Source organism: Triticum aestivum, chromosome 3D, assembly GCF_018294505.1.
Source record: "Triticum aestivum cultivar Chinese Spring chromosome 3D, IWGSC CS RefSeq v2.1, whole genome shotgun sequence".
NCBI classification, from domain to species: Eukaryota; Viridiplantae; Streptophyta; class Magnoliopsida; order Poales; family Poaceae; genus Triticum; species Triticum aestivum.
The window spans coordinates 401,497,328-401,512,357 of record NC_057802.1 but is presented as its reverse complement, the minus strand read 5'-3'; the positions used below and the strand labels follow the sequence as shown (position 1 = coordinate 401,512,357).

Below are 15,030 nucleotides of genomic sequence, written 5' to 3'. Positions count from 1 at the left end.
TGGATAAGAAGGATGGCAAAGTGAACAAAGGTATATTGGATATACATGTTATTGATGTGTACTTTACTAGTGTTTATAGCAACCCCTCGGTATTTGATACTGGTTCAGTTGCTAAGAGTAGTAACACGAAACGGGAGTTGCAGAATAAACAGAGACTAGTAAAAGGCGAGGTGACGATGTGTGTTGGAAGTAGTTCCAAGATTGATATGATCATCATCGCACACTCCCTATACTTTCGGGATTAGTGTTGAAACTAAATAAGTGTTATTTGGTGTTTGCGTTGAGCATGAATATGATTTGATCATGTTTGTTGCAATACGGTTATTCATTTAAATTAGAGAATAATTGTTGTTCTGTTTACATGAATAAAACCTTCTATGGTCATACACCCAATAAAATGGTTTGTTGGATCTCGATCGTAGTGATACACATATTCATAATAATGAAGCCAAAAGATGCAAAGTTAATAATGATAGCGCAACTTATTTGTGGCACTGCCGTTTAGGTCATATTGGTGTAAAGCGCATGAAGAAACTCCATACTGATGGGATTTTGGAATCACTTGATTATGAATCACTTGATGCTTGTGAACCGTGCCTCATGGGCAAGATGACTAAAGCGCCGTTCTCCGAAACTATGGAGAGAGCAACAGATTTGTTGGAAATCATACATACAGATGTATGTGGTCCGATGAATATTGAGGCTCGTAGCAGGTATCATTATTTTTTGACCTTCATAGATGATTTGAGCAAATATGGGTATATCTACTTAATGAAACAGAAGTCTGAAACATTTGAAAAGTTCATATAATTTCAGAGTGAAGCGGAAAATCATCCTAACAAGAAAATAAAGTTTCTACGATCTGATCGTGGAGAAGAGTATTTGAGTTACGAGTTTGGCCTTCAGTTAAAACAATGTGAAATAGTTTCACTACTCACGCCACCTGGAACACCACGGTGTAATGGTGTGTCCGAACATCGTAACCGTACTTTATTAGATATGGTGCGATATATGATGTCTCTTACCGATCTACCACTATCGTTTTGGGGTTATGCATTAGAGACAGCTGCATTCACGTTAAATAGGGTACCATCTAAATCCGTTGAAACGACACCTTATGAACTATGGTTTGGAAAGAAACCAAAGTTGTCGTTTCTTAAAGTTTGGGGTTGCGATGCTTATGTGAAAAGGTTTCATCCTGATAAGCTCAAACCCAAATCGGAGAAATGTGTCTTCATAGGATACCCAAAGGAGATAGTTGGGTACACCTTCTATCACAGATCCGAAGGCAAGACATTCGTTGCTAAGAATGGATCCTTTCTAGAGAAGGAGTTTCTCTCGAAAGAAGTGAGTGGGAGGAAAGTAGAACTTGATGAGGTAACTATACCTGCTCCCTTATTGGAAAGTAGTTCATCACAGAAATCTGTTCCTGTGACTCCTACACCAATTAGTGAGGAAGTTAATGATGATGATCATGTAACTTCAGATCAAGTTACTACCAAACCTCGTAGGTAAACCACAGTGAGATCCACACCAGAGTGGTACGGTAATCCTGTTCTGGAGGTCATGTTATTTGACCATGACGAACCTACGAACTATGAGGAAGCGATGATGAGCCCAGATTCCGCGAAATGGCTTGAGGCCATGAAATCTGAGATGAGATCTATGTATAAGAACAAAGTATGGACTTTGATTGCCCAATGATCGGCGAGCCATTGAGATTAAATGGATCTTCAAAAGGAAGACGGACGCTGATAGTAGTGTTACTATCTACAAAGCTAGAATTGTCGCAAAAGGTTTTCGACAAGTTTAAGGTGTTGACTACGATGAGAGTTTCTCACTCGTATCTATGCTTAAGTCTATCTGAATCATGTTAGCAATTGCCGCATTTTATGAAATCTGGCAAATGGATAAACAAAACTGCATTCCTTAATGGATTTATTAAAGAAGAGTTGTATATGATGCAACCAGAAGGTTTTGTCAATCCTAAAGGTGCTAACAAAATATGCAAGCTCCAGCGATCCATTTGTGGACTGGTGCAAGCATCTCGGAGTTGGAATATACACTTTGATAAGTTGATCAAAGGATATAGTTTTATACAGACTTTCGGTGAAGCCTGTATTTACAAGAAAGTGAGTGGGAGCACTATAGCATTTCTGATAAGTATATGTGAATGGCATATTGTTGATCGGAAATAATGTAGAATTATTCTGCAAAGCATAAAGGAGTGTTTGAAAGGAGTTTTTCAAAGAAAGACCTCGGTGAAGCTGCTTACATATTGAGCATCAAGATCTATAGAGATAGATCAAGACGCTTGATAAGTTTTTTCAATGAGTACATACCTTAACAAGATTTTGAAGTAGTTCAAAATAGAACAGTCAAAGAAAGAGTTCTTGCCTGTGTTACAAGGTGTGAAATTGAGTAAGACTCAAAGCCCGACCACGACAGAAGATAGAAAGAGAATGAAAGTCATTCCCTATGCCTTGGCCATAGGTTCTATAAAGTATGCCATGTTGTGTACCAGATCTATTGTATACCCTACACTGATTTTGGCAAGGGAGTACAATAGTGATCTAGGAGTGGATCACTGGATAGCGGTCAAAATTATCCTTAGTGGAATAAGGATATGTTTCTCGATTATGGAAGTGACAAAAGGTTCATCGTAAAGGGTTACGTCGATGCAAGTTTTGACACTAATCTAGATGACTCTAAGTCTCGGTCTAGATACATATTGAAAGTGGGAGCAATTAGCTAGAGTAGCTCCGTGCAGAGCATTGTAGACATAGAAATTTGCAAAATACTTACGGATCTGAATGTGACAGACCCGTTGACTAAAATTATATCACAAGCAAAACATGATCACACCTTAGTACTCTTTGGGTGTTAATCACATAAGCGATGTGAACTAGATTACTGACTCTAGTAAACCCTTTGGGTGTTGGTCACATGACGATGTGAACTATGGGTGTTAACCACATGGTGATGTGAACTATTGATGTTAAATCACATGGCGATGTGAACTAGATTATTGACTCTAGTGCAAGTGGGAGACTGAAGGAAATATGCCCAAGAGGCAATAATAAAGTTATTATTTATTTCCTTATATCATGATAAATGTTTATTATTCATGCTAGAATTGTATTAACCGGAAACATAATACATGTGTGAATACATAGACAAACAGAGTGTCACTAGTATGCCTCTACTTGACTAGCTCGTTGATCAAAGATGGTTAAGTTTCCTAGCCATTGACATGGGTTGTCATTTGATTAACGAGATCACATCATTAGAAGAATGATGTGATTGACTTGACCCATTCCGTTAGCTTAGCACTCGATCGTTTAGTATGTTGCTATTGCTTTCTTCATGACTTATACATGTTCCTATGACTATGAGATTATGCAACTCCCGTTTACCGGAGGAACACTTTGTGTGCTACCAAACGTCACAACGTAACTGGGTGATTATAAAGGTGCTCTACAGGTGTCTCCAAAGGTACTTGTTGGGTTGGCGTATTTCGAGATTAGGATTTGTCACTCCTATTGTCGGAGAGGTATCTCTGGGCCCACTCAGTAATACACATCACTATAAGCCTTGCAAGCATTGTGACTAATGAGTTAGTTGCGGGATGATGTATTACGGAACGAGTAAAGAGACTGGCCGGTAACGATATTGAACTAGGTATAGAGATACCGACGATCGAATCTCGGGCAACTAACATACCGATGACAAAGGGAACAACGTATGTTGTTATGCGGTCTGACCGATAAAGATCTTCGTAGAATATGTGGGAGCCAATATGAGCATCCAGGTTCCGCTATTGGTATTGACCGGAGAGGTGTCTCGGTCATGTCTACATAGTTCTCGAACCCGTAGGGTCCGCACGCTTAACGTTACGATGACGGTTATATTATGAGTTTATGTGTTTTGATGTACCGAAGGAGTTCGGAGTCCCGGATGAGATCGGGGACATGAAGAGGAGTCTCGAAATGGCCGAGACGTAAAGATCGATATATTGGACGACTATATTCGGACTTCAGAAAGGTTCCGAGTGATTCGGGTATTTTTCGGAGTACCGGAGAGTTACGGGAATTCGTATTGGGCCTTAATGGGCCATACGGGAAAGGAGAGAAAGGCCCCAAAGGGTGGTCGCACCCCTCCCCTTGGACTAGTCTGAATTGGACTAGGGAGGGGGGCGCCCCCTTCCTTCTTTCTCCTTCTCCCTTCCCTTCTCCTATTCCAACAAGGAAAGGAGGAGTCCTACTCCCGGTGGGAGTAGGACTCCCCCCTTGGCGCGCCCTCCTCCTTGGCCGGCGGCCTCCCCCTTGCTCCTTTATATACGGGGGCAGGGGGGCACCCCAAAGACACAACAATTGATCTATTGATCTCTTAGCCGTGTGCGGTGCCCCCCTCCACCATATTACACCTCGATAATATCGTAGCGGTGCTTAGGCGAAGCCCTGCGTCGGTAGAACATCATCATCGTCACCACGCCGTCGTGCTGACGAAACTCTCCCTCAACACTCGGCTGGATCGGAGTTCGAGGGACGTCATCGAGCTGAACGTGTGCTGAACTCGGAGGTGCCGTACGTTCGGTACTTGATCGGTCGGATCGTGAAGACGTACGACTACATCAACCGTGTTGTTTTAACGCTTCCGCTTTCGGTCTACGAGGGTACGTGGACAACACTCTCCCCTCTCGTTGCTATGCATCACCATGATCTTGCGTGTGCGTAGGAAATTTTTTGAAATTACTACGTTCCCCAACAATACTTTCTACCCCCAAGATTATCAAAGGATGGAGGCCCAAAAAGATCCAAATGAAGGAGCTCCAAAGGCCTCTTCGAGTAAATGAGAGTCGTGGGAGGGTGAGCCTTCTCATGAAGCTTTCCTTCGATACAAGCACTGCAAGCACGATCTTTAGCAAAACTAACGTTCGTTAGTCCACGGACATGGTCCCCCTTGAGAAGACTTTGCAAAGATCTCATATTGACATGGGCTAAACGGCGATGCCAAAGCCATCCCACGTCAACTTTAGCCATTAGGCATGTCGCGGTCTTAGTGGGTCGCTCCGAAAAGTTAATCACATAGAGACCGTTCTCGACATGCCCAACAAAGGCTACTTTAAGAGTCTTGCTCCACAAGAGGGCCACAGTATCAATATCAAAGAAAGTGGCAAAGCCCATGATAGCAAGTTGACAAACGGAAAGTAAATTGTATGCAAGGGACTCAACTAGCATGACCTTCTCGATCGTGAGATCATGAGAAATGACAACTTTGCCGAGTCCCAATACCTTAGAAGAGGAGGCATCACCCCACTCGACATTGGTGGGCATAGATGGAATCTTGTGCACGTCCACCACCAAGTCCTCGCTTCCGGTCATATGATTTGTAGCTCCACTATCGAGCAACCATGATCCCCCACCGGAAGCAAACACCTACAAGAGATCAATGCTTGGTTTTAGGTACCCATTTTGTAATGGGTCCTTTGATGTTAGTAACAAGGGTCTTAGGAACCCAAATGGACCATTCAATATACTCATGAGGAGAACCAACAAATTTGGCATAAACATGCCCATCACTAGCACGGCATAACACATAAGAAGGATTAAAGTCGCCAGCTTTGTTGGATGGGGTGGTATTGCCCTTCTTGACATCGTCACCCTTCGCATTGTTCTTCTTCTCCTTGGAAGCACCCTCTCCCTCCTTCACAAAAGTTTGCTTGAGAGGAGGAGGTCGTTTGGTCTTGTCATTCTTCTTCTTGTTCTTGGGCTTGGGTGCAAACCCAATCCCCTCCTTGGCCACAACTTCCTTTTGGTTTCTCAAAAGGTCGTTGAGGTTCTTCTCACCTTGTATGCATGACACAAGGCCTTTCTCAAGTTGCTCCTTCAACTTAGCATTCTCCTCAACAAGGTGCACATGCTCACAACAAGGGTTAGTAGCATTTGCATTATCAATTAACACCATATGAGGAAAGGTGGCTTTCTCCTTAGTTAGCTTTACTTGGAGTTGATCATGAGACTCCTTGAGGCTGGCATGAACACCCTTCAAGACTTTGTGAGCCTTGTCGAGAATGTCAAACTCCTCTTTAAGTCTAGCAAGATCAACCCCAAGTTTTGCCTTCTCCGAGTTTAGCACACGAGACACAACAAGAGCATGATCAAGATCTTTCTTTAACTTAGCATGATCATCGTTGTATGACTCCTCAAGAGCCAAACGAAGACCACGCTCTTCATCAAGAGCATTGGAAAGATCCGAAATCTCATCGGCATAGTCACGACTATGCCCCTCCATCTTAGAGATGGTATCTTCGTGAGCCTCGATCATGTCATTGGCTTCACCAAGTTGTTCCAAGAGAGCAACGAAGTGCTTCTTGGATTTACCCTTGAGTTTACCCATAAAGGTCTCAAACTCATTTTCCTCCACATTTGTCCCCTCATGTTCATCAATGCTATCCGTCGAAGAAGGATGATTAATGATGGTAGTTTTGATGTTGGGGGTTACCTTGTTGGTGGCTTTAGCCATGAGGCACTTGGCGGTGATGTTCTCATTGGGTGAGTCGAAGAGAGACATCCGTGGAGTCTTCGCAATGGCAACGGAGGCCATGGCAACCGACTCACCATCTTCATCATCGTCATCATCCTCATTGTACTCTTCTTGTACCACCAATGCCTTGGGAGGAGTCTTCTTGGTGAAGTTGCTCTTGTTGGGGAACGACTTGGCCTTGTCCTTTCTAATGAGCTTGCCACCATTGTCTTCCCTCTTCTCGTAAGGGCACTCCGCAACAAAGTGGCTCACATTGCCACAATTGAAGCAAGTCCTCACTCGTTGCTTGCCCTTTGCGCCACTTGAATTGCTCTTGTTGAAGTTTGGCCTTGTGTTCTTCTTGCTCCAAAATTGCCTTGAAGTAAGAGCCATGTGTTCATGATAGGCATACTTCGTATCTTCGAGGTTGCCCTCCTCTTCTTCCTCTTCATCCTCTTCCTCCATACTAACCTTGGCCTTTAGAGCAAGGTTGGGCTTCTTTACTCTTTGGGAGCGAAGAACCGCATTGTCGGCGGTCTTGTCCAAGATGCTCATAGCAACAAACTCATCCAACACTTCACTTGAGGACAAGGTGTGGAAGTCCGGCCTTTGACGAATTACGGAGGACATGGCTTTGTGGTAGGGCACCATTGCCTTGAGGAATTTGCGCTTGATCCAATTGTCATCCGTGTCCTTACTTCCATGATCTCGGAGAGAGACCGCGAGTTTGGTTACTCTCCCAAAAATCTCACGAGGTTCTTCATCTTCTTTCATTGCAAACTTGTCGGCTTCATCTTGCACTACTTCATAGTTGGAGCGTTGAATGCTTGCGCTTCCCCGATAGAGGGAAACAACTTGGAGCCAAGCATCTTTGGCCACGGTGTAAGGCCAGAGATGAGGAAGATCTTCGGGTGGGATTGCTTCTTGGATGATGAAGAGAGCATTCTCATTGAATTGATGATCCACAACTTCTCTAGGAGTGAAGTTACTTCGGTCATGCTGATAAAAACCTTCTTCAATGATTCTCCAAAGGTTAGTGTTCACATGATTTAAATGACGCTTAAAACGATAGACCCAAGAATCAAAATCTACATTGTTCTCAATCTTAGGAGCCGGGCCGGCATGATTTAAATGAGTGGAAGGGAGCGGTCCACCATAGACAGGTGGAGGTTCCACATGGGCAAAGATGCCGGTGCCCTTTTTACCACTAGAAGAAGGAGCTTTCTCGCTAGTAGCTTCCCCTTTGTCGGAAGTAGCATCCGTCACCTTGTTGGCGGGATCACCCACTTTCAACGGTGCGGTGGAAAGCTTAAGCCCTTCTAAGTATTTCCTAAACATGCTTTCGACCTCGGTAGTCATGGAGGTTTTCAATGTGTCCAATGCCACATTTAATTCCTCACGAGAGACCGCGGTTCCCCCATCTCCCGTAGACGAGACCGGATTCACACCGGAGTGCTCCTCCACACCGTCTACAACGTCAACCATACTCTTCAGATGGTAAAGTCCTTAAAAAGAGACGAGGCTCTGATACCAATTGAAAGGATCGATATAGTTGACTAGAGGGGGGGTGAATAGGCAACTAACAATTTTTAGCTTTTCTTTACCAAATTAAACTTTGCATCAAAATAGGTTGTCTAGATATGCAACTAAGTGAGCAACCTATATGATGCAATGACAACAAGCACGCAAGCAAATAAGAGATATAACACGAGTAAACTTGCGAAAGTAAAGGGACGAGATAACCAAGAGTGGAGCCGGTGAAGACGAGGATGTGTTACCGAAGTTCCTTCCTTTTGAGGGGAAGTACGTCTCCGTTGGAGCGGTGTGGAGGCACAATGCTCCCCAAGAAGCCACTAGGGCCACCGTATTCTCCTCACGCCCTCACACAATGCGAGATGCCGTGATTCCACTATTGGTGCCCTTGAAGGCAGCGACCGGACCTTTACAAACAAGGTTGGGGCAATCTCCACAACTTAATTGGAGGCTCCCAACGACACCACAAAGCTTCACCACAATGGACTATGGCTCCGCGGTGACCTCAACCGTCTAGGGTGCTCAAACACCCAAGAGTAACAAGATCCGCTAGGGATAAGTGGGGGGAATCAAATTTCTCTTGGTGGAAGTGTAGATCGGGGCCTTCTCAACCAATCCCGAGCAAATCAATAAGTTTGATTGGCTAGGGAGATAGATCAGGCGAAAATGGAGCTTGGAGCAACAATGGAGCTTTTGGGAGAAGATGTGAGTCAACTTTGGGGAAGAAGACCTCCTTATATAGTGGGGGGGGGGACAATCCAACCATTACCCCCACAACAGCCCCGCAGAGGGCGGTACTACCGCAGGAGGCAGCGGTACTACCGCTGGTTACAGCAGTACTGCCGCTCCCCAGGGCGGTAATACCGTGGAGCCTGGAGGGCAGGAGAGGACAGATCCGAGCGGTACTGCCGCGGCGGTTGGGCGGTACTACCGCTCGTGAGCGGTACTGCCGCCCTACTGCCGCTGCGAAGTACCGCACTATCCGACACGAAAAAAGACCCCTCGAATCAAGGCGGTAGGGGCCTGGTACCGTAGCGGTACTACTGCTGAGGACCCACCAGCGGTACTACCGCTGCGGAGCGGTACTGCCGCTTGTGACCCCCAAGCAGTACTACCGCTGGGTACCGCGGTACTACCGCTAGGACCAGACTCAGCCCAAGGAGAGAGGAAGCAAGCTCCAATGAAGCGGAAAGGCGCAGAGGGTGTAAAGAGGATGTGTACGTGTTGATTCCACCCTAGCCTTGCCAAAGCGGACCTCCTCTTGATAGTACGGTGATCCCTATGAAACTAGTCCACCAAACTAATTCGAAAGGACTACACCGTCTTCGCTTCAAACTCTGAGGGGAGGGAATCGTCTCGTGCCAAAGGATGAATCTCTGAAAACACTCAATGCACACGATTAGTCCGCAAAAGCATTGTCATCAATCACCAAAATATCTTAGGGATAAATATGCCCTTACAACACTGCCATTTGGTCTCATGAAATAGTAAATTTTTTTGCTTTACTGCTTGGCGTATGCGTGAAAACTAGTTATGTATTTCTTTCTCCTGTATATTTTGAAACTTCTTTTTTTTTCTTGTGCTGATTACGATGGTTTAGGGGTACATGAGTATGAGTCACATGATACCTTAGCTCAGTTCTAAAACTCCATTTGATCATTATTGGAAATCATTGGAGAATAAATATAATTGGAGTTGAAGAAGTTTTCATATATCTTTGGATAATTTCTACAAGCTCTTGAGTGATCAATTAGCAATTGCATGGTCAAATTATGTATGTATGCACACCTGTTTGTACATATGCAAAACTCTTTGCACATAGTTTGTACATCCGTCAATGCCCTACCTGAAATTTTAGCAGATGAGAGTAAGCAATGGTTTCTTCTTGTGTGGAAGGTTCCTGGTGTGTATTTTTCCTGATGCTCCAGCATGCCAGCTAGAGTGCAATACTTAACCTGAGATTATTTCCTCGGTAGTACAAAATATGAAACTCCTAGGAAATGAATTGCATATTGTCATGCTACTGTGATAGTCAAAGAAGCAAAACTAAATAAGTCGTTGAAAACCTGGAAGCACCAACAAGCATATTTATCTCTTTTTGTTTCATCGGGTTCCAGGCACCCAAAGAAGCAATACTAAACAAGTTGGATAAACTTTTAGGCACTCAAAAGATTGATGAGCATGGCATCGAACAAGAAATTCATCTGTATAACAACATCATTTTTCAACCTTACTTGGTCTGCAAAATTATAATGGATTGTGAGCTATAGTACAATTACTAAGTGTAGCATTATCATTGTGGCAAAATTAGATAACTCTTGGGGTGTACTGTTGTCACTGCGATGAACTATTATTGATGTGGTATCAAGATCATAGATAAGATATTGTTTCCAAGTCATGTTGCTATAAACAATTATGATGCTGTCATCAGATATTAATTCCAAGGCATGCAAAACTATGTTCTTGCTGTGATGAACTACTGCAAAATGTGTTGTAAAGATCACATTTTTATTAACAAATAGTACAAAGGGAGTCCCCACCTACCAAACAACATTTTTATGTGCAAGGGAATGTGGAGGATTGGGATGGGCGGGAATGTGGGGGATGGTGAAGAGGAGGGATTCACCAAATTCCCAATAAGGCACAACCTCTTTGGGGCTTGAAATGCCCATGTGCCTATCCAATAATTTTCCAAACCCCCCATCTTTAATCCCTAATATATATAAGGCATTAAGCTTTTGCCACACCTAGACCTTCCCTTGACACTCAATACCCTAAAAAAATGTATGCTCTTTCTTTCAAACTTTTGCACAAACATCCCAAAAGCAAATGCACCATATTTCAACATAAATTTAAACAATTCAGATGCACCGCATCATAATTAAACTGGAAACATAAACAAACATTGTCCAATCTTGAAAGTGCAATCATGCCCTTTATCAAATTTTGATGTTGATGACAATATACATATATGGGACTAATCATGTTTGTATATCTCAGGTTTTTGTTCCCAAGGATTGATGTGTGGATCATGTCTAATAAATCTGCAATGCTCAAAAGCAGAGAAACAAGACAAATAGCTTGGGCTCTTTTCGATTTGCTCTTGAGTATAGGGATCCCGCACTATTAGGAGGGGGTCATTGGCTCTCGCGAAAGGCTTGCTCAAAACCTGCAGATGGTACCTTCTTACTCTCTTTCGTACACCCACATTTCATCCCTAGTCTCCCCTTGACTTTGTCCACAAAATCTACCCTAGGTTTGAGTTCTTTGCCTCTGTCTCACCAGACGAACGGGAGTCACTGGACGTCTGGCCTCTCTGTACTCACCGGACGCCCCGTGCTCGCCAAAAATTTGATGCCTCTACCATAGATCCAAATTGACGGATGTTCGGTCCTCTCCAGACATCCGATCGCCCCAGTCTTCGGACGTCCGACCTTGTCCAAAAATGCGGTGGATTCTATATAGAACTATATTAACAGATTTCCGGTCATCACTGGACGACCGACATTTTTTCGAACGTCCGGCAATACACTATGCATGCTTATATTCTCTCTTAACCCATCCCATTTGCTCCTACCAGCGACTGGACGACTGACCATTTCGTCGGACGTCCGGCATGTGTTTGGTTTCCGGATGACCGGTAACTTCTTAGTTTAAGTTGCTCCAACACCCAGTTTTGCCTCCCACCATAAATACCTCTCTACCAATCTGGTAGAGGGATGACCACTACATTCAAAAGATCCCCAAGAACCCTAATACTCCCACTCTCTTGTTCTCATACCAAATCCTAGATCCCAAGTGCATTTGTGAGGATTATTGAGTGTTGTTCCAATCAAAAGATAAATCATCTTCCTCTCCCTCTTGTGACCAAAGGAATTTGTGATTTGAGCAAGTCTTGAGTGTTTCCCCTTGATCTTGTTACTCTTGGAGGTTGGAGACTCCTAGGCGGTAGGAGTTCTTCGGTGAGGAATCAAACATTGTGATTGCCCCCAAAAAGTTTGTGAAGTTTGGAGATCACCTCAAGGTGTACCACTAGTGGTTGAGAAACACTTTCGTGGTGTTGTCTCAAAGGGAGAATATGGTGAGGCTTCGTGGCATTGGTGTCCCTTCGTGGTAACATCCACCCCTCTAACGGTGACTAACTCCACTCCAAGGAAGTGAACATCAACATACATCCTCGTCTCTCAGAGTTGCGGTTATCCCTAACCCCGGCTCCCTACTTGTCGTTATTTCGCTCTTAGTCTTTACTTACGTTATTCTGTACTTGCCTATCTTAATACTTGTTGTATTTTTTCACCTTGCTTGGTACTAGAAGCACTGTTGCAATTGTTAGGCTAACTTTCATTTTCCGTAAAATTGCTAAATAACAATTAAATTTTATAATTGTACCTATTCACCCTCCTTTAGGTTCATCTGTTCCTTTCAAATCCAACAAAACAAATAAAACATAAACATATTTCAACCATGAGACTCCTTCTCATTTCTTGACTATCCATCTCTTCTTCGTTGTCCGTGTGTTGACCTCCGCAGCATCGGCACTCCTTCTCATTTCTTGGCTATCCGTCACATGGCAATTTCGTTGAGGCCGAGGGTGTGTTTTTCTACCAATTGTGACATGAACTCGATCATCCCATCCGACTCCATTTGCTCACTACCATATCAACAAAGATCGTAGTAATGAATATCACATCATTCGTCATTCAATTGAATAATTGCAAAATAAAAGTAAATCGGAAAGAATAAAAACCAAATTGGGAGTTTCGTTGAGCACATCGTCCTCACTAGGGAACTCGTCGAAATTGGGCTCATACATGATCGCCGGAAGAGGAGGGAGAGCTGACGCAGCTGCTGGAGATTTCGGCATGGTCGTCGGTGCCGTGGGAGGCGGAGGAGGCACCGCGCCCTTCTTCATGCTAAATTTATATTGTTTATACATAATTTTGGGAAACTTTTCTTTGATTTTTATTAGACTAACCTATTAATCCAATGTCAAGTGCGAGTTGCAGTTTTTTGCTATTTTCATATGATAGAAATGATTATGTTCTGGGACCCAAAAAATGAAAGAAAATACATTGCCAGTGGAAATCATCAGGAGGCCACCAGGGCCAAAGAAGTGCTAGATGTGAGTCCCTTCCGATGGTCATGCCGGTGGGGCTTAATCAATGAAAAAAATAGCGCGCTACAGTAAAATAGCGGCGGCCTCAAAATATGCTATTAGCGTGCTATATCGCGCTATAGCGTGCTATTAGCGAGACGTTGTACACCGATATATTTAGCGAGGCAATTATCAATACGCTATAGTGTGCTATTAGCGACGCTATAGTGCACTATTTTTTCGGTGGGCTTAATAATGGACCCTCCAGCTTCTTCTACGATTCCATCGGGCTGAGACGCTAGATCTCATGGCGAGATCAGCTAAACAGGTAGGTCTTAATTGTCTGTCGCTTCGGCCTTTCGAGAAATGGTGGCGGTGATGCACAATAAGGTCTCCTCCAGCTTCTTCTCCGGCTTAGGTCTTGCACCGTTGGATCTAGCGATGAGATTGAGTGGACATAGTTACCTTCCCGTCTATGGTTGACGCAACGAGAGTTGGTTGTGTCTTCATCGGCACAGTGATGCTTCTCCATCATATGCCGATTTCAGTATTCTGTTGACTCGGGAAGACATCCAGGTGTGATCAACTCAACGTCGCCCTCTTCTTGTCTGATCCGCTGATCCTTGGGGATTAACTTAACCGACGCTTTATAACAGAGATCGGCGACTTCTGGTTGCCCGTGTGGATACTACTTTATTGTTGTGGCGACAACGCGGAACTCCAGCAGCGGCAACTTCGACACACCATTAACATGCGCGGGATGAAGAGAATGATAGATTCTTCAAGGATTGGATTGTATTTTTTTATCTTTTTTCCTTCTGAGAATTACTTGTGATATTGATGTTTGATTAATTTAGATTTAGAAACATGATTGCTCGATCTCCTTGACAGCCGGCGGTGGTTGCATCTGCACCAGTCATCAGACTCCAAAACTGCTACTCCCGGAAAGCTTCCAGTCAAACGGGAGCAGATGCTACGCGTCCCATCCCTGTGGTCTGTCCTGTTGCCAAACGCACCCTTGTTCCCCGCCTGCGACGGCAAGGCAGCAAACGCGATTACGCAAGCTTAGGTTTCGTCTCTCCTTCCTCTGTCCCCGCCCCACCTCGTGCCCCACCCTACCTCCGGCGCGCGACGAGCGCGAGCAAGAGCGCTTGGTAGATAGATCCCGATGGCCTCGCGACGCCGCACGCTCCTCAAGGTCATCATCCTCGGCGACAGCGGGTTGGTGGATTCGGATCTCCCGTCCTTCTTTTAGGCTTTTGCCTCTTTCCAGTGTTCGCTCTGCTGACCGACTTTTTCTGCTGATTCACCGCGATCCAGGGTCGGGAAGACGTCCTTGATGAACCAGTATCCTGCAATTTGAGTCGCCGTGGATTACCTGTCGCCCCTTTTTGTCGAGGTCGTGTAGCCGTGTAGGGTTGGATTTTGTTTTGTGTGTGTTTTCCTGAGCTTTGATGCAATTCAGATATGTGAACAAGAAGTTCAGTAACCAGTACAAGGCCACCATCGGCGCGGATTTCCTCACGAAGGAGGTGCAATACGAGGACAGGCTCTTCACTCTGCAGGTACTGTACCTTCTTTTAGCAATTCAGCCTGTGTGGTCCTGTAACGATGCTTGGAGCAAGTCATTCTTTTTTGACAACGTACTCTTGCAATTGCATCGAGTATCTTTATCTTTGAATCTCTAGATGCATTTTATTCATTCACCTTTTGTTATGCTGGAGTGCTTATTCCCTTGTTATGGGTAAAAGTTTGCTGGAGTGTTGTATTCCTGGACAAGACACGCCACACTTCGGTCATTTTTACTTTGAACAAGAGCCCCACTTTACTCTTATCTGGGGGTAAATTGATATGAAAATATATTGCTAGAGTGTAAT

At 44.3% G+C, this 15,030-nt stretch overlaps 1 protein-coding gene across 1 annotated transcript in view; it reads left to right on the top strand.

Moving 5' to 3' along the window:
• The first annotated feature begins 14,101 nt into the window (after positions 1–14,101).
• LOC123079175 (ras-related protein Rab7) overlaps positions 14,102–15,030 on the top strand; it is a 3,451-nt gene continuing 2,522 nt past the window's right edge. Inside the window, exons 1-3 of the mRNA XM_044501877.1 lie at positions 14,102–14,374; positions 14,474–14,500; positions 14,619–14,718. Coding sequence (XP_044357812.1) covers positions 14,322–14,374; positions 14,474–14,500; positions 14,619–14,718 — 180 coding nt within the window. The 5' untranslated portion in view covers positions 14,102–14,321. The remainder of the gene's footprint in view (positions 14,375–14,473; positions 14,501–14,618; positions 14,719–15,030) is intronic.